The sequence below is a fragment of the Poecilia reticulata genome, linkage group LG2 (assembly GCF_000633615.1).
Source record: "Poecilia reticulata strain Guanapo linkage group LG2, Guppy_female_1.0+MT, whole genome shotgun sequence".
Taxonomy (NCBI): domain Eukaryota; kingdom Metazoa; phylum Chordata; class Actinopteri; order Cyprinodontiformes; family Poeciliidae; genus Poecilia; species Poecilia reticulata.
In genome coordinates, this window is record NC_024332.1 from 13,406,027 (window position 1) to 13,426,547 (window position 20,521).

The window sequence follows — 20,521 nt, forward strand, 5'->3', positions numbered from 1 at the left end:
ATATATATAAAACTAAACATACAATCAACTCAATTTATCAAAACAAAACCAACTCCAAACACGGCTCTTTAAAAGTTCAGTTTATAGTTTATCGTTTACCAAATTTTTGCACACTTTTGGATTCGTTTTTAAAGTCAAAAATGTTTTTAAAGATGTCATCATGACAAAAAAGACATTCAGTTCTCCTGACTTGCAACACCTGCTATGTACAGAAGTTCCTGATCAGCTCAAACTGACTGCTTCCTTGCACACAGTGTGACATCACCCCTGTGTCTAACTTTATGACTGGAAAATGTTGAATGCTAATAAACATAGTTGTTAAAGATTTCGTTTTTCAAACTCATTGTACTTTTCTTTATTATAAGAGTTGACCAGTTGAATGTAACATGTTTACCTTGTGTGTAAACAGACATTTTGTGAATAGAATAAACTGGTTACAGCCTCCCAAAGATTTACCTATTTATAAGTCATTTTAAACGTCTGTCCTCTTATTACACGATGACCTTACAGTGAGTCTGAGGCAGTGATAGTCAGTGATTAAACTCCAAGTCCATCACCAATAGAGACAAATTATTGGAAGATGAAAGGAAGGCGTTCAAATTACAGGCCTCCATATACAGAGTATCACATTAACAAGCACTTCTGTGTCTATTGCACCTATAAAGCACAATAACTTCAACTTTAACACAAAGTAATTACTAGGAATTAAACTAGACATTCAGGCATTATCCTGGGATTGCTTTAGTTATGTAAACTGTTTGACTAAATCATTCAAGTCATGATCAGAATTCAAAATTATTTGTTTTCCGTTGACAGGGTTCCTGCAGGTTTCACCAACTCAAACTTAAGACCTTTCTAAAACTACTTTGAATGAAATTTAAGACAGAAATGTGCAAAAATTCATTTTTAAAAAAATGCATGTTTTGTATTGAAGCAGTGCACAAAAGTCAACGTCGCCGCATGTGTTGGCAGCAGAAGTGAGCCAGGGGCGACGATGAACCGGCATCCAGCTAGCTGRCGGTAAAACTACACTTTCCCATGATAGATGCACAAAATGCGACGGAACGGATTGAAAACGTGAACGTACGACTCAAATATTTGTTTGACAGAAAAGAAACATGAACTACGTAGAATATATAAGATAAAATTGTAAAATTGTTCTGCCACGACAAAATGTAAGACCTGTGAGACACGAATTAATGCCAACTTACATTTTTTTAAGCAAATTTAAGACATTTTAAGGCTCTAATATTACTTGGATTAATTCAAGACATTTTAAGGACGCCATGACTGAGGATCATCATTCAGCATCAGTCTGTAAATATATACAACKTTAGAACTTGTATGAATTTCTTCTTGCATCTGACCGAGGTTTATAGAATAAATTTTAGCCACAATGGTTGGGTTTTTGGTTGCTTTGTACTGTCAGTGACAGACATGGTCAGTAAAAAGAAGAGAATGGGAAATATTATTTATTTTGCTTATTTAAGAACTGATACTTGAGATAAACTGAGTACATTAGTCATTTTGCTAAAGGTTTTTACGTTTGGATTGAACCAAAAGAAAAGCCGACAGACGCTCGTGAACATAATGGTTCTTTTGTTGGTTCAGCTTCGCCGTTATTAAGTGTGTGAGAACCTAGTTTCATCGTGAGGGTTGTGAGTTGTAGGAAAGGACAACATCTACCAGGCACCCACCCATTCAGCAGCAGGAGTCAGCCACCACAGAGGAAGACACAACAGACCCAAAGCGGTAAGTTCACACAAGCAAAGCCAATATTTTTGCTGCAGTTGAAGGGAAGGTGTTCAGTTACGACGGTCACCTCTCTGATCGGCTCAGAGTCAGGTGCGGGGCCTTGTTGCTCAGCCGCAGGAAGCTTGGGTTCTGTCGTTTTCTCCAGGCCGGGCCGCGTCTTCTCATTGCTAACGCCMTGCGGTTGTTTGGCTGCATCCGGGTCGGGCGTCTGCGGGCGCTTAACCCTGTCTGCTTCGAGGCTCTGCGGGGGTTTGGCGCTCTGCTGCTGGCTTGTTTTGCTACTGTCCGGGTTCTGGTTCTGGTTCTGCTGCAGTGAYAGCAGGTAGGCCTGCTCCTGCTGCAGCTGCCTCTGGAGCTTCTGAGCCTGCCGCTGCTCCTCAAGCTCCCGCCATTTATACTCCTGAGTACAGGGAGGCCGGAGTTCAATTTAAAAACCAAAAAAAACCAAAAGAAGAACAGTCACTGGAAGAGGCTGGGCGAACGGGCTTCGCCAACTACTCTGCTGACTTTATAGATGACAATAAAACACCTTTTACTTCCTCTGGGACCCCAAACATTCACCAACAATTTACGACTTGGGTTTATTAGCAAGTTATTCTTCTGAGCACCAACTCAGTCTCTYGATTTGAAAACCGAGGGAAGCTAAAATGCTAYTAGCATCCACCGYTGTGTGCCATTTTTAGTAATTCAAAAATATTTGACCTGTTAAAATAAGCTTATGAGGAAGCTTATTTTAATAATGGGCTCATAAACTGACTCTCAAGGAAGTGTTGGCCACTGATGTAGAGGTGGTGACCGTCACATCCTTGCATTAAATCAGTATTTACTGTCTAAATCCTTAAAAGACAAAGCAARAAGACGAAGGGGGGAGAGCGAGGGGGAAACCCTCTCTTCCTGCTGGATGACTGGTTTCYTGGTGACGACATCTCCATCACTGAGGGCCCTGTAAACATCCCGACTTCCCCTTTCAAGCCCTGAGAAAACTCATTATGTTTTGACCTCAGCATTTAACGGCTCCCCGTGGATCTCTGAAACCCAGAAAACTAAAACAAAAAGATAAACTAAACATCGGCCTTCTGTTGGCCGGGGAGGTAAATGGAAACAGATACCATGTGCACAGAGGGACTCCTGCCGTCCAACTTACCAGCCTAATGAAATGGAGGATTACACTCGGGATGCAAAAACACACGGAAGAGTGTGACTAATAAGACAACAGAGCAAATAAACCGTGGAGCCAGGAGGAGAAGGTGGCGCCACGATACGGCTGAAACTCACAAGAAGCATGGCCTGTTCGTGGAGCAGCTGCTGCTGYAGGATCTCCAGGTGCCTCTGCTCCTCCTCTAGCTGGCGCCGGATGTACTCCTGTCAATCAAACGCAACAGTTACACACCTGAGAAACTACAAGACAGAAGAAGACATGCAAAGGTTCCTATGAGAGGTAAAGTTAGCTTAGGTTACTCATTGAGGCGGGTAGTAAGTAGGACGTTGAAGTTTGTTCCTTCGTTTGAAAGGAACATAATGCTGCTAATGCTAACAGTTCAGAGCACAGTGAGTCTGTCGGGATTCATTTTCATTTTCCGGTGCATTTTTAAAGAGCTACTCACAACTGGTAAATACAGGCCAGTYTGAAGCGTCATACTTCTCATTTTATCTCTGTGAATATCTCTTAGCCTCTGTTCTGTTACCTGCTCTCGGTCGGCCCTCCTCTTCTCCTCCTCCGCCCTCCTTCGCTCCTCCTCCTCCTTGCGACGGCGCTCCATCTCCTCAATGCGCCTCTTCTCCTCCTGCTCCCGTCGGCGCTGCTCGCGCTCCTGCTGCCTCCTCATCTCGCGCTCGCGCCGCTGTTGCTGTGGGGGAACACGACACAAAGCATGCRGGAATTATAATTTATACGATCAACCGAGTCTTAAAAACTTTCTTCTGGGACACAATCCTTGACACTCAGGCGGTGTAGGTTAATTCAGATGATACTGTAAGTCTTCTTTTCGGATTAGGTTGCTTTTTTCCCCACTCTTTATTGCTCCAAAATGTTTTAATCAAACTATTTTCTTCCACTGTGTTGCCCGGCTAGTTTTTCTTTGCCTATTGCAAAGAAAAATCTGCAAACGTTCAGTCTCTGGAGGTTTAAAGCTGATAGAAACAACATTTTTCTGAATTAAATAATAAAAACATGTGTCATGTTTCAATATGCTCTGCCTTTTGGTTTTCCTTGTGAAAATTCTTGGAAATCTACATATTTTACTAACAAGTTTGCATGTTTTGGGGAAATAGTTTTGAAGAACGCCACTGTGAAGRTTTACTGTGACATTTTAGTTTATCTTGAAGAAAACTTCTCATAATTATGTTTGGTTTGAGAAGGATTTACGCAAATTTAAAGATCACCAAGAATCTGACATGTCAGCCAAGAGCAAACTTCACTTGTTGATTRAAAACTTTGTGCTGGTTTGACTTCTGTACAGTAAAATGTCTAAATGAAGCYTTTCTTGGATTTATTCATCAATTTTTGGGACACTTACTGTTAAAGAAGAAGACTGTATTAAGAGGGGGGCAAGAGAGCATTTGAACGTCTCCCTGCCAGTCTTAGTTTGCCTAAAGCACAATAAGATGTTTGGGTTTTTGACTCGTCACCTCCTCCAGCCGCCTGCGCTGCTCCTTCTGCTGCTCGATTCGCTTCTGCCTCTCRGCCAGCAGCTGGCGCTTGTACTCCTCCTGCTCGCGGAGCTGCTGCTCCTGGAGGAGCTGCTGGCGGCGCAGGGCCTCGGAGCGCTCCTTGTTCTCCTGCTGCAGCCGGATGAAGTCGCGCCGCAACGTCGACTCGCCCGGAACGTTGACTATGGAGCTGCACGGCAGCAGACACGACAGGAAGAACAAGCGTTTAACAGGGGAACAAACAGCAATGCTGTCTGAGAATGATGCTCAGGACATGAACCCATGTTCTCCTACGACGTTGGGATATGGTGTGTGTGATGTTTAGCTCCTTACACCAAATATTAAAGCTTCAGTGAAAGGTCCTTCACATTTTCTTTTGGGATTTAGCAACTTGTGCCATCTTGGTGCTACATCAACCACTAAAATATCTAAAAATGACAYTTTTTACTTCGGGACAGGACATCTACGTGCGTCACTTAAATTTAACTATTAATGAACAGGGGAGGCTTTAAATCATCCGAACACATTAAACGTTTGAAATTTAACCTGTCCTTCACACTTCCAGCTGGACACACTAGTCAAATGTTAAGCAGGTCACAAGATGTAGGGGAATTACCAAACGTCTCAGCTTTTCATTACGTTTCATTGTTGATGTAAATGTGATGTAATAAAACGATGTGTATACGCAGTTTTGCACATTTTCTGTTCTTCGGGTCATAATTATTTAAGCACAAAAAGAGCATAAATTTACTATTTTTAACTTTTCATATCCTACTAAATCTTTTAGCATTTAGTTTACCTTGGCTCTCCTTCTTGCTCAGAAGCTTCTTCCTCCTCTTCTTCACTCCCACTGTATTCATACTCTGTCTCATCTGTGAATTGGAAAAAAAAAACCCAAAACAAATAGTAAGGATCTAAAATTTAATCTCAAATCAGCTGCAGATGATACAACTACTCGACTGACCTTTCTCGCCCCTCTTCTTCTTGGTTCTGTCGATGTGGTCCTTGAGCTGGATGCGGACCTGCCTCTCGTTGGGCTGGTCCCGGATGAAGGGGTGCTTCAGCAGCTGCTCAGTGGGGGGCCGCTGGGTGTAGTTCTTCACCAGGCAGCCCTCGATGAAGCTGAAGAACTTCTTCGACCTGCAACGGCGTTTAAACGTCAGAGTTGCGARTATTTTATCCCCACGTATTACCGAGAGAGGTCGGTTGCGTCAATCGAGGAGGAAGCAGGAAGAAGTTAGCGCACCATTTTTTGGACTTCAGTCGAGGAGGGGGGTTCCTGGGGATGAGGAAGAGGGCCCTCATCGGATGCATGTCACACAGAGCTGCAGCGGACGACACCGAAACACACAGACGTCGTAAAACAAAACCATGTTTGACAATGTTATGATTTTAAAAGAAGACGGAGAAAGTGTTTACTTTGACACCGCTTGCTAACCGCTTATTAGAATGACTGAACTGTCAGCTGCAGAAATGTGTGGCTGTTTTTGTTGATAACTCGAACATTTCAAAGTATTTTTGCCAGGTCATCAGAAACAGACAAGTAAAAACTCACCAAATGTGTTTTAGCTGTACGTTTTTCTTTTAATCTAAATAAAATGATTACAATTTTTAATCGAATTAATTGTAGGGTCTGTAACTGATTAATCAAAACTGATCAAACAATAAACATTTTTAAATTCAATAACCCTCTTTAATGCTAAATTATTGAATAAATAAACATATGAGCTCAACAACAAATATATTGATTGTTTCCAATTTGTTGATTAGGTTACTTAAGCATCAGCTTGGAGCAAAGGGACACTACACCAAGTATTTCAGGAACCTGATTATTCACAAAACCTCCTTTAAAGATGTGGGAGCCAATATTAGCATTGGAGACGTATTRGTTCGCATTGAGAGGCTATTTTAGCTTTGAACAGGCTAACTTCTATTAGCCCAACGAGAGTCTTTTCCTGCATCTCATCAGAACAAACTAAAATTAGCTCCAAGCGGACCTGGAGAAGCAGCTTTGTTTACAGAAACAGCTTGTGCGGCAGATTTACGGCCGTACCAGAAACACGCAACAAAGGTTCCATCTTGAGGCTTTATATGTAAAATAAATAAATAAATAAATGCAATTATTTGCAAGAATACTTTTAAATACGTTAAGATCTATGTAGCTAATTAATGCATTAAAGTGCCACACCTTTAAAAAAAGGAAAAGAAAAACCTGACTAAACGTAGATGTACTTACGGGGCGCTCCCTCCGCCATCTCTATGGCTGTGATTCCACAGGACCAAAGGTNAGATGATACAACTACTCGACTGACCTTTCTCGCCCCTCTTCTTCTTGGTTCTGTCGATGTGGTCCTTGAGCTGGATGCGGACCTGCCTCTCGTTGGGCTGGTCCCGGATGAAGGGGTGCTTCAGCAGCTGCTCAGTGGGGGGCCGCTGGGTGTAGTTCTTCACCAGGCAGCCCTCGATGAAGCTGAAGAACTTCTTCGACCTGCAACGGCGTTTAAACGTCAGAGTTGCGARTATTTTATCCCCACGTATTACCGAGAGAGGTCGGTTGCGTCAATCGAGGAGGAAGCAGGAAGAAGTTAGCGCACCATTTTTTGGACTTCAGTCGAGGAGGGGGGTTCCTGGGGATGAGGAAGAGGGCCCTCATCGGATGCATGTCACACAGAGCTGCAGCGGACGACACCGAAACACACAGACGTCGTAAACAAAACCATGTTTGACAATGTTATGATTTTAAAAGAAGACGGAGAAAGTGTTTACTTTGACACCGCTTGCTAACCGCTTATTAGAATGACTGAACTGTCAGCTGCAGAAATGTGTGGCTGTTTCTGTTGATAACTCGAACATTTCAAAGTATTTTCGCCAGGTCATCAGAAACAGACGAGTAAAAACTCACCAAATGTGTTTTAGCTGTACGTTTTTCTTTTAATCTAAATAAAATGATTACAATTTTTAATCGAATTAATTGCAGGGTCTGTAACTGATTAATCAAAACTGATCAAACGATAAACATTTTAAATTCAATAACCCTCTTTAATGCTAAATTATTGAATAAATAAACATATGAGCTCAACAACAAATATATTGATTGTTTCCAATTTGTTGATTAGGTTACTTAAGCATCAGCTTGGAGCAAAGGGACACTACACCAAGTATTTCAGGAACCTGATTATTCACAAAACCTCCTTTAAAGATGTGGGAGCCAATATTAGCATTGGAGACGTATTAGTTCGCATTGAGAGGCTATTTTAGCTTTGAACAGGCTAACTTCTATTAGCACGAGAGTCTTTTCCTGCATCTCATCAGAACAAACTAAAATTAGCTCCAAGCGGACCTGGAGAAGCAGCTTTGTTTACAGAAAGAAACAGCTTGTGCGGCAGATTTACGGCCGTACCAGAAACACGCAACAAAGGTTCCATCTTGAGGCTTTATATGTAAAATAAATAAATAAATAAATGCAATTATTTGCAAGAATACTTTTAAATACGTTAAGATCTATGTAGCTAATTAATGCATTAAAGTGCCACACCTTTAAAAAAAGGAAAAGAAAAACCTGACTAAACGTAGATGTACTTACGGGGCGCTCCCTCCGCCATCTCTATGGCTGTGATTCCACAGGACCAAAGGTCGCTCTGGAAGACAGGGTCAGGGTCAGTGAGGCATTTCTACACACGCCTTTTCTTTATAATAACAAAAGGAGATGTTGTTTCCTAAATTCTGGATAATGTAAYGTGTTGTAAATAGAAATACTGCACACAGGATTGTTATCTTCCGGCTCTTCTGCTCGTCCTTACCCTGTAGTCGTAGGTGGCGTCGGGGTTTTCGTCGCAGGCGATGACCTCAGGAGCCATCCAGTAGGGCGTCCCGATGAAGGTGTTCCTCCGGCCCACCGTCCGGTCCAGCTGAGCGCTCACACCAAAATCCACTGTGGAGAGAAAAGAAACACAGATACAGTTGTAATCCATCATACTCCAGCCGAATGCTTTATCCTTCACACTGTGCTGACCTCAGATGCATTTATAAAAGGGCCATCATGGGTGGCAGTTTTCTTTTTCTTTGKTTTTTTTGTGGGCTTCGACAGAAAAATGCTGTTTTTCTGAAAATCGACTTCGTAGTCCTTTAAAAAATGGAAGATTTTTAACGGGAATAATGTTTTCTATTGCCATTTCAGACTTATTTCACTTTCTGAGAACAGGTGAGAATTAAACAGGCGGGAAAAAATCCTTTATGATCACTTCATTTTTTAATTATTACTTTCTTTTTTTACTTTATTTCATAAAAAATATGAATAAACAAGTTTATCCTCACAATTTGGCTCAAAATGTCTAGGTGCTGAACTGTGAAAATAAAATAATTCAGTTTTAATGTGCAAACTGCACATAAAATTAGATTTTATTACAGTTACACTCAACACACAGCTGGAGTTTTATCTCTGTTTATGTCTATAAGACAAGTACTGACAACACATTTTGGATTCTTTATGACTTATATTTACRAAATCTTCTAAAAGTAGGCCAAAATGTGAAAGAGATCACAGAAATGACGTTTTTTTGTTTTTACGCACAATGATTATTTTGGGGTTTGCTTTTCACCTCGTTTTAGTTTTGCTAAAGTCTAGTGTTGATGTTGCTCACTCACAAAATCTCCATGGTGCCATTTCAAGATAAATCCCAGAGTGTTTTATCTGCGGCTGCAGTGGAAACACGTGGCCTCCACTTTGTGTCACAGGACAGTAATCAGAGAGTTCACAGAGAGTACCTCTGATCACAAACTGTAATCTTATTGAAAACAATTGGACAAATAAAGATAAGATGGACTGCTGGAAGATTTCCAACAATGTTAAAATAGCAAAGTAGAATTCTTTTTTTTTTATTTTAATGAAATTTAACAAAGTCTAATAAAACCGATGAGCCAAAAACTATCATTCAGTGCCTGGTAAGATGCACACAGTCTTTCTGAGCTTGAAGGTTAAAGCTCTTTACCCAGTTTGACTTCAGCGTTTTCAGTCAGCAGCACGTTTTGTCCCTTGATGTCACGGTGGATCACATGATGAGCATGTAAGTGAGCTAATCCCTGCACAAACACAGAATTTACATGACAAAACATGAGCGAATCTCAAAGAACATTTTCCACTGCGTACTCACTATTTGTTCAAATGCAAATCTAGATAAAAATCACAAAAGGAGATATATTTTTTGTTGTTTTTATGCAAATGATGATGTGGAAAGCCTTTGCCAGAATTTGAGAACAATGCAGTGAACGTGTTGGTAACACACCCTGAGGATCTCTCTCGAGATGTAGGCGATCCAGTCCTCCTTCAGTGAGTTGCCTTTGGTGTTTTTCACCAGATCGGTGATTGAGCCGGCGCCACAGAACTCCATGACAAGCTGAAGGGCAGATAACAAGTTAGAGATAATCCCTCATTATCTGACACTTCTCAAATGGCCTAACTTCAAATGTTGATTCCCCCCCCCAAAACTTATACAAGCATGTCAAGAAATAAGACAAAACTACCCAACTTATTTGCCTTTCACAAAACAAAGAACATAACCTAGTTCAGCTGAAAAACAACACAAATCTATAAATAAGTGCACTCCTTTCTCCACCTTTGGTGCACCTTCTGCTGCCACATAAAAATGTTGCATTCAAATAGAAACCAGCAGGTTTTAAAGAGCACACAAACTGATTATGGAGTGTGTTACCTGTAGCTGAGGTGCACCAAACAAGATTACTGTTTAAATTACGTCAACAGTACAAACCGCTAATAGACGCTAGCTAAAAATGAGAACTCCTTAAAATCATTTGTACAGTTAGGTGCTAGCCATGCTAACCATACAAACTGCTAATAGAAGATGCTAAAGTTAGCTAAAAACGTGAACTCCTTAAAATYATTTGTACAGTTAGGTACTAGCCATGCTAGCCATACAAACTGCTAATAGGTTATGCTAAAGTTAGCTAAAAACCTGAACTTGATGATAATGTTGCCTCTGCTCCTAATCCCAGTTGGCCAAAATCTGAATCTTAAAGTCAAAGTTAGCAAAATTCACACTGGAGCACTCGTACTAATAAGAAAACTAGCATAAAAGAAGGAGAAACAAATGTATCATTCTGTCACCCTGTTGAGTCTTAGAACAGTATATTTTATAGGGATTCCAGAAATGCCATGTTTATGTTTTGTTAGTATCTACAACTTTCCTAGAATTTGTCAACAGCCTAACACAGTCGTCTCAAACTGCTTTTTTCAAGGGCCGGTATCCTGCAACTTTTAGATTTATCTCTGCTTCAGCACACCTGCTCCAATACTAGCTCATTAGCAGAGCTTTGTAGAGCCTGACTGGATGCTAGTGAGGCAGTTTAGTCATTTAACTCAAGTGTGTAGGATGAGATAAGACACATCTCCTCAAGTACTGGAGTTTGAGACCAATGTTCTATAAAGATCCAACACTTTAAGGTTATTCTCTTCTTCTGATTCAGTTTTCTGGCAACAAGTCAAGGAGTCATTTTAATATTCTTTCAAGATAGAGTTGATTTTTGTAGCAGAGGAATAAAGCATGAAATACACAAATTAATAAAGAACAGCCAAACCTTCAGGTTTGAACCAGTCATGAGGTTTTAACCTCTCAGATCTGTTGTCACCTATAAACTCAGAAATACTAAAGAAACGCTGACGCTCCAGATGGTAACCTTTCTTATCTGGAGCACTCCGTTATGAATCCTAGCACAGTTCTCTTTTAATTGTCTCCTTTGTAAAATCTGGAGGTCAGCGTGTTAGACAATGTGTAAACGCAGCAGCTCATTTTCCGGGTCGTTTACTCTGAGTTGTTTGTCCTGGTGAGAGTTGCTGCTTCATACTTTTTTCTTTTCTTAGTTTTCCTGCTGACCGGGATGCTGCCTTACACCCCTCAACACTGGGGATACTTTCACATGCTTTGAGATTCACTTTGCTCCTGGCTTTGTTTATATCCTGCAACTTTCACACAATCACATTTCCAGCTGTGAGAGAACAAATCCAGCAAAAATGATATATTTTTGTTGAGCATTTACATTTGCAATCAGCTCACACATGTACGGATGAAAAATCAGGAACTCGTCTTACTTGGATCTTTAAATATGATTGAAATACTTCTATTTGTTTTATACTGTTTCATTTACTTCTTCTGCATTTTTGCAGATAGACCCAAAGTTATGTGCGACTTAAAAGCCTGCGGTGCTTTCTGCATCCACGCGACCTGATGATGCACACGTTGCCTTACAAGCACGCTAAGTGCTTCCACTCAGAAGAGGAAGCTGCATCTTCAGAGATGGTCATTTAAGAACATAATCATCATAAAACTGGGGCCTTTGTGCTTCCTATGCACACACAGTGGACAGCGTGATGATGTACGAGTGGAAACCGTTACAAGAGGTTAAAGAAGCAGCTGTGAAAACAAACACATGGCTGTGCTGTGGGGTAACGGAAATATTTCCTCCACTGGTCGTAAAACAAGCGACTCTGTTAATCGGTTTCCCTCGTTAGTATTCACACATGAGGGACACTAATTGATCTTAAATTCAGAAATGATCAGCAATATCAACCCAGCATCAGACCTGGATATTTAACTGCTGTCACGGTTTGCCAACATATCAAAAAACACATGTGATTCACAAGAAGTGAAGGAGAATTTGCCGAGTGTCAAGTTGTGTCACGTCTTTTAAGTGTGCGTATTATGTGTTTTTTTTAATATGCTCACTCTGAATAGAGCCTGTGCACCTGGATGGAGCGTGTAACTTATGACATTATGAAACAGTGGCATTTTTCTTTGGTTTTATAATGGTGCATTAGGATTCCCAATCAGTCAGATAATCATTAGCCTAATTAGTATCGCATTATCAGTAACAAGTCCGCCGAAAACATGAACGACTAAGTTGGGACGACACTGTAAAGTATCAAGAACCTGTCTTGATTCATAAATTACTTCATGGCTGGGCTCCCTCTCTATTACAACAGTTTAATTTAAATTATATAAATACCCTTTTTTTTTTTAAATAAAAATTTTTTGGGGGGATTATTACTGTCATATAAACTGAGCTAACATTGTTCAGTTGCTGTCTGGTTTAACTGATGAGCTCATTAAAACTAGACGTGAATGCAACCCTTTTTCCAGACGGGGGATTTCATCATTTCATTATTAAAGGCTCCACCGATCTGTTCAAGCAACACTATTCAACTATTGAACCATTGCTCATCTATTTCTCATTATTGTGAGGCTAATCTATCACTAGGGTTCAAACGACAACAGCTCTCTACATTATGACTAATAAAACGCAGCATAAGTGAATAAAAGCAGATGAAAACATCCCAACTGAGCATTTTGATGCTCATTATTCTTATTCAGCTGCTCCAGAGAGCTCAGAAACTGTGCCACAATAACTATTTCAGTTCCTCTAGAGAAGCAGTTCTTTCCCTAACAGCCTATTGTTTTACTGCAGTTATTCATTTCACCAGGTTCCGTCAAATAGAGCATGCTGCTTTGTGTTAAAATGCAACTTCCTGAAAGATGCAGTGAACATTTTTTTAGGTAGCTCAGGTGTTGTTGACTCACACCCTGCAAATAAATGACCCAGTAATGTTGTCACTGCTCATAAACTAAGAAAGGGGAAGAGTGATCTGACAGCAGGGTGGTGTCATTTATTCACCTGATTATGCAGCCTGAATTTACTGAACACCTGATCCGAAACCAGATTAACCAGAAACCGCCGCCTGTATTTGCCAGCTCATGTCGACTTCACCAGTTCCTACTTGTGGGCCCTGATAAAAAATTAGATGTTTACGATAAACTTGGGCTTAACATGCATGATTTCCTTTTTACCGAGAATCTTCTATTTGTTATCCTTCTTTTTTTGCTCAGCGCAGACAGAGCGTCTGCACAGCACAGCATGAAATTTAATTATTCTATTACAGCATCACTGCTACAACATTTATGGAGTATGTAAGAAAATAAACATGACCCAGAACATGGCACACGTGGTGATACATGTGCTTGTGGTACAGAAGTTTTAGTATTAATAATGAGGTCAGCTCACCCAGAGTTGGTCATCGTGGCCCGGTGGACTTTTCTTGATGAAAGCTCCGTAGTATGTGGCTATATTTCTGTGGTGTGAATACTTCTTCAGCATGTTGATTTCCAGCTTAATTTCCTCCTCTTCATCCTATGAAGGAATAACAGATGCAGTCATGTCACGTCGAAAGTGCATCACTATAACTCCCTGTATCACGGGTCAATCTCATAAGTTATTTCCATTCTTGTGGTTAAAGTAACAAAAACCTTTCTATGGGAACCAAAGAACCCCTAAAAACCTTTGAAACCTGAAGAGATAAAAACTGAACTGGGTGACATTTTTAACATAATTGTTTCATTTGTCTTGTCTTTTGTCTGCAAATCTACTTTAATATCGTCTTGAAATTTGTCTTTTTCCAATTTTGGGGGAACGGAAAGGCATCAAACACTCCTTTTTCTCCGTCTCAGCTGGTTTTGTATCTTTAAAATAAGTTCTAGATAAATAAAAGGTTCTGTTATCCTTTACTGAATCACATAAAGCCCAAATTTGAGAAAAATTAAGGTTTTTTTCTCTCAAATCCAGGCTTGTTGATCATCGATTAGCGAAAAACCGTCATTTATACAGGAAAAGGTCTTCCGCCTCTTTACTGAACGCTTGAAAAAAAAAAAAAAAGAAAGTAAATTTTTTTTCCATAACTTGTTTTCCAGTGTGTTTATGGAAAACCGGTCCACGCGGGGAACCAAACTATGTCCCGCCATTCCAAACAAACAGCTGAAACTCATAACAGACCCAAACAGAACCACCGTCTCTCCCAGTCGCAGCCTCCGGGTTTTACATACGACATAATGAGATCAAGTGGTTATTTCTCCATCGCTCCCTCGTCACTGAAGCCCGGCGACAGCTCTCGGTGCTTCCCTGCGGCCGAGCTTGATCAACCGAACTGACAAACAAGACTTGACATTTTTCCCGTGGCAACCGCAGGTCGACTTTCAGGAGCGCCAGAAACATCAGTGCATCCATCAGTACGTGCTTCAACATCCAGTGTCCACAAACCAAAAACTCAGAGGAGTTGAAAAAAGAAAACATTTGGATTTTCACACCATGGCTTGGGACTTTTTGGCATTTATCCTGACTGATGTTCCTTCTCTACACCTCTCTGCTGAACTTTTCCCTACACAAGTGACAACATAATCAGCTCTGGACAGACCACCAATCTGACCCCCATCAAACTGAAGAAACAATCACTTAAATTATTCCTACTGCATTATTTGACCAAGACATGGCAACATGTAGACGTAACCCAGCTATAAGTATAAAAGGTAGCATCGGTTTTAAGTGTTTGGTTTTAAAATAGTTTGTTTTTCAAACAGATAGTAGGAAAAACTAATTTGCTAATTTCAGAAGCTATAAGATTCTGTGCAATAAGCACCTGAAAACTCAATACTAAATTTAGAGGGTTCTTACTCTACATTACTCAAGCTTTCAATACCACGAGAATCCCATTCTTGCCAGTGTGTATTAATTACCCAATCCCTGGCCTCTCTGTGTTGTTTGTGCCATGCAAAGATGCAGGAAGGAACCCAAGAAGAAGAAGCACAAGCAGAGCTCTGTGTTAAATTAAGTAACACCAACACATGCTTTGAGGTGTTTTTTTTTTCGTTTTTGCAGAAACAAAGACTCTATATCATCCAATGTGACTGAAAACTATTGCATAAGGTTGTTAACAACAAACTACTGTGGAGTCAAAACAACAACAACAAAAATGTCATCTGGCTGCTGAGTTACATTGGAGTAGTTTCTACCTGAGGGGGGTTTAGGCTAGCTGCTGCATGCAAGTAAAGTTGGGTAATTTCTCCTGCAGGTTGCCATCTGTTGTAGGATGTGTGACGTTTTCTTTCCTTAACAGGATTTTTATTGAAAAAAGCTGCGATGCCATTTCAGAACAAGGCCCACAGGCTAAAGGGCAATGCTGCCAAACTCCAGCGTTTAAAAATACGAGAGTTTTCACATCTCTAAAATTAAGAGCATCCAGTATACCTTATGCCAAGTCATCTGAAAGCTGTTTTTTTATATATTCTGACTGTCATTTGCAGAGCATTACTGCTTAAGTCTTCTTGTTTTATCAAACCACTCCCTATTTTTATAAATCTTAAGCTGCTAATATGTTAAGCTGATCTAAAAATGGCATATTTCCAGCTCAGTTTTTGCAGCTAAAAATGAATCTAAGTTTACTGTTTCCCTGGATTTAAAAGTTCAACCACCTAAACAGCTTTCAGTGGATTTATTCTATAAATATTATTTTTTATTAAGCTGCTGGTTGTGATAAGCAAACACTACAACATGTAAGCTTTTTGTTGTTGTTGCTTTAACAGTCTGGAGAGAGTCAGCTTTGACTCTCATAAAGATGGCAGCATCAGTCGGTCAGCCAATCCCTCGAGTCACTGTCCAGGCAGCTGGTCAGCTGGTTCCTGCTTCAGAAATCCAACAGGCAGCCAGATATTTCAGCAGGCGGGTTGCCAACCAATCAGTCAGGGATCCAGCAGGAAAGACCTGCGGCCAGCTAGTTCATCTGTTAATCCGCTGATCAGCAGCAGACCACTGGGAGTTATCCACCCGGCCACCATCAGTCAAATGACTCATCAGATATGGGCAGATGAAAACAGAGGAGGACCCGGTGGTAAAAAAAAAAAAAAACTATTGTAGAAGCAAAAGACATAAATACAGCGAACAGACGTGGTTCACGGAGCATCCCAACGCCCTCAGAATAATTACAGCTGCTGCGGCCACAGCAATGGAGAATAAAAACAAAACTGTGAATACCAAAAGACAGGAATAATAAACAGCAACCAGTGCTAAAACAGAGGTTTCACTTGGTTCTCCTCTTAAAACATGATGGTGACAATTACATATCAGGTAGGAACTAAAGATGAAACATGATTAACACTTTACCCAAAACACGCCGAAGAAAAAAAAAAGAAATTATTACCAGTCACAACAGACAGTGGAGTTAGCAGCCAGTCTGTAAGTGTTATTTGTGAGCATAAAGTTTCTCAGGTAAGAAAATGTGTTTTATCGGCATGCTTTATTACTTTTAGAGACCTTTTGTTGGATATCTATTGGAGTCCACACATTGTCTCATTAAACTAAATAAGTAACCATCCTGTTCAAGCAGGATAACGTAACTTCAACAGTGACTGATTTTTTTTTCACTGTCTGAGGTAAATACCTAACAGACTGTATATTATTGTAACATTAGCTTGTCACTTGGTTTTTACAGGTTTAGATGACATGTTAAACTGATCTGGATGGTGTCACAAACTTTGACCTCAGAATAACAGTTTCAGACACACGTCACTGTAAAAAACAATGGGACTTTTTGCTACTTCCATTCACTTCTGTTATGCTTTAGAAAACATTAAAACAGATCCCCTAATATGAATGACCCTGCTGACACAGTTGATAGGAGAAAAGGCAGTAATAATTCCTGCAGAGTAATAATGCTGGTCAGAATCAGAGCATTTTCTACATTTTGTAACTGAATACTGTCAAAATTTAGAAGTTTTTTGTCAAACAGTTTTTGTTATTCACCAAGTACATTATGGTCATGACAGAGCTCCTTCAAATTTCTCGGCAGGGACAACATTTCTACTAACAGGGTAACTTAGAAACCAGAATCTGACTGAAACAGAAAAATTTGAAAAAATTTGACTAGAACAATACATTGGATCGCAGTTATTGCAATATCAGCGTATGCAATGCACAGATTGGAATCGTAAATTACTTTAATATTTATACTATGTTGCTCAATGGCAGACAAAGAAGATAGAAAAGCTGAAGCTTGATGGACAGTCTGAGGACAGACAGTAACCTGCGTGTCAGGATTTAAGTGCTCTCTTTCATACGCCCTCTCTGCGTTTCTTCCTCATCTGCTTATTTGGAGCCTACACCTTTATTTTGGACATTCGTCTCTGTCCTTCTTGTCCTTGCAGCATCACTTTCCATTATTGCCTCCCATAATGACTTTAGTGCCACATGCATTTATTGAATCATTACAACGTATGCGCTTCCCTTTTCTCCTTCGGCATCCTCTTCCCCTCACGTTCCCTCAAGTGCAGCCATTCGTTCAAAACGAAGCGCCCTCAGGCCACTCATTATCATTCCTGGGTATGACAGATGCGGGGAGACTCGCTGGCGGCCATATTGTTGCTATAGTATTACAGCACACAATGGGAGCCGAGCTAACAGAACCACGACACCAGGAGAGCGGACGGCCGCAAAGCGGAAATGTGATGGAGAGATCAAGGTTTTGGCCTCAAGGGACCAACAGGCGTTGACATGTCCAACAAACACCAAGTCGTCCTGAAGGAGTCGGCCAATCTTTTTAAATTCCTTTCCCTCTTCTTTATTTCTAAAAAAGAAAAAAAAATGACATGTGTCTTTGAAGACCCCTCCTTGTTACTCGGCAACGCAAGAAACCGACAGCAGGAGGTTTGATCTGAACACGACGCAAGCAGGTATTCAGTCTTATTTACTTTAGCAGAAAGTGTGTGGATACATGTAGATTTGGCTAACTGTCATTTTTACCCTCAAACATCTCTTGGTCTAAAATAGCCGAAGGCACAAAATTATACAGCGATTGTCAATAGTATGGATGACAATGCCTGCTTGATGTTGGAGGTCAGAGATCATCAGAGGGTAGACTGTCTAGTGATCATAGAAAAGCAACAGAAGCTCAAATAATCAGTTGTTAACAACAAAGGTATGTGGAATACCATCTTTGAACTTTGACACCTGTGCGCTACAGCAGCAGAGGACCGCACCAAGTGCAACGACATTTCACACTTCAGGTTAATCAAAAATGGACAATATCAGCTTGCAAAACAGTTCCCTGGTCTGATGAGTCGTGACATCAGCTGCAATATTCAGAATTAGCAATACAATCAGCTTTATTGACCGATTTCTACCCGTCTATCTTGGATAGCTAGAGAGCTATCTTTGGAAACAAGCTCCTTCAAACATTGGTTTTTGTTTCACCCTTCTGCAGCAAGTGGTGGGAAGGGGGGGGGGGAGGTGACAGAGTGTCTATTTCATCGTACGAGCAATATACTCCCAGAGAGACAAAAAGATAAAGGAGAAAAAAAAAAAAAACATGAAGAAAAGCAGACAAATCCCCCAGAGGAGCTGAGAGAAATTTCTCTTTTCTCACTAATCAAGATCAGTGTTTCCATCTGAACCCTGGTTGTGAATTACATCAAGCCACCAGCTGCAGCTTGAGACACAGCATACAGATGCTGCAGTCACATCTGTCTGCTGTCCTCCCGTGTTATTTCTACCACATTCTCTCTCTCGTGAGCCCAACAAAGATGGCGGCTTGTAACAGAAATAACAAGCGGGATTTAGGGCAAAAAGATTATTATTACGAGATAAATTGTAATAATAATCACAAAAACCTTGAATGAATGGCCTTGACAGGGTGGAAGATAGTACAGAGATGTAGGCAGGAGAGCAAAGGAAAAAATAAAAAATCAGGCAGGCAGCAGCGGTCGCCCCTCCTGCTATCCCAGTGCACTTCAGATGAACCTTCTTAGTGGAGTAAAGCGGAGGGGAAACTCGCCGATTTCTTCTCCTTATCTCAGCTCTCAGACTCTTTCTTACCATGATTTCTCTCACTCTGTTCCCTCCCTTCAATTTTGTCTTCTTACAACCCCTCAGGGCTCACTGATTGGGAAAACATCCATTTAGACAAACTCCTGCTTTGGAGGAGCAATCACTTCGAAACAAAATGCAWGATATTCAAAACATGCATGTGATGAGCTGGGCAGTTTTGAGGCACTAGAGAGTTAGTAGTTGTCTGAGTAATTTTCCAGCCACTTAAAACAGACGACCAAAACAGGCCGCTGAATTAACCTGACGCATGTGCTGCAAACATGAGTTCGAACCTGAAGCCGCTGCAGCCCATCAATCTGAAACAGACGCTGCTAAAGTCGTCCCACCCCAAGCAGTGACTCTTCTCGCCCCAGCACTGCACTGGTCTCCCCTAAACATGGGAGAAGGTAGCTACTCTGGACCTTAGTTCAGCAGATATAGACACAAACAGATGGGATGTGGCATAAAACCTTTATGAAATAGACGGATTTGGTTAGATCAGGTTAATGAACTATACTGAGTAGCTGTATCGGTGTGTTTTTATAAATCTTGTGAAGACCAGAACATTAATATGTTACAACCCCACAACTTACAGAGTCTGTTTACCACAACTGCAAATATTTTATAAAACATAAACCGTGGGAACCTCATTTTAGTCTACATCCTCTCTCCTCTCCTAGCTGGTCATCTTTCGTCCAGCCCTGCTTCCTCCTGCTAAACGATATGTAGAACAGGAAGCCGTATGTGGGTCAGACCACTTATGTATAATATACACAGGGAGTTGAAGGTGGAAACCTACGCATGCAGAAGAAATAAGTCATGGGATTTTGTGCATCCTTGACATTTGAACGCTCCTTTCTTTACGTCCATAGAAATGTGGAACAGAAGTGCTTAGTGTCTCGGCAGAAGCACGAATTCAAATCCGTCCCAGTGCCACCAACTTCCTCCGTCCAGCTGTCGTTCTTGGCAGGCGTCCATAGTGGAACTGTACATTTATTTTAGATAACAGCTGGAGCGCGAGGAAAAGAGACTAATCCAAACATTCGACTGGAATAGAGTTAAAAAGGTCCTGCCATGTCCTGGTTTCCCAACACTTGCATTTCTCCTCGCCGATGCTGCTCACGTGAATGCATAAACACGTTCCCATCGCTGATCTATCCCCCTGCTTGCCGCTCTTTGATCTCAATGGTTGGAAATGCAGATTTGTTCGCTGAAGGCCACAGCGAGATTCTCGCTTCAAATGTCATGGCGGGATTTGGAAACATTTTCCCAGTAAGTGGATTTCTCAGCACGGCTTCAACAAATCTGCCGAGTAACTTTCAGATTGGTCAAAGAAGCGGATTTTGGCCGACAGGAATGAATGGGAAGGAGACCCTGGACTGAAGCAGACCGCTCCATCTGGACAGACTGACTGGGGAAACTTCAT

General features: G+C 41.0%; 1 protein-coding gene across 8 annotated transcripts in view; it reads right to left on the reverse strand.

Moving 5' to 3' along the window:
* Positions 1–20,521, reverse strand: part of LOC103478343 (mitogen-activated protein kinase kinase kinase kinase 4-like) — a 94,835-nt gene that overhangs the window by 28,007 nt on the left and 46,307 nt on the right. For 5 of the 8 annotated variants that reach the window (XM_008432134.2, XM_017301741.1, XM_017301742.1 and 2 more), the window contains exons 4-14: positions 13,474–13,599; positions 9,687–9,797; positions 9,393–9,483; positions 8,205–8,335; positions 7,988–8,042; positions 6,999–7,077; positions 6,717–6,892; positions 5,204–5,276; positions 4,384–4,594; positions 3,441–3,602; positions 3,031–3,117 (exon numbers count right to left, since the gene is read on the reverse strand). In XM_008432134.2, the coding sequence (XP_008430356.1) occupies positions 3,031–3,117; positions 3,441–3,602; positions 4,384–4,594; positions 5,204–5,276; positions 6,717–6,892; positions 6,999–7,077; positions 7,988–8,042; positions 8,205–8,335; positions 9,393–9,483; positions 9,687–9,797; positions 13,474–13,599 (1,302 nt within the window). Of the gene's footprint in view, positions 1–1,822; positions 2,156–3,030; positions 3,118–3,440; positions 3,603–4,383; positions 4,595–5,203; positions 5,277–5,368; positions 5,545–5,650; positions 5,730–6,640; positions 6,686–6,716; positions 6,893–6,998; positions 7,078–7,987; positions 8,043–8,204; positions 8,336–9,392; positions 9,484–9,686; positions 9,798–13,473; positions 13,600–20,521 lie in introns of those variants that run through there. The other 3 variants (XM_008432109.2, XM_008432117.2, XM_017301745.1) reach the window with 2 other exon arrangements.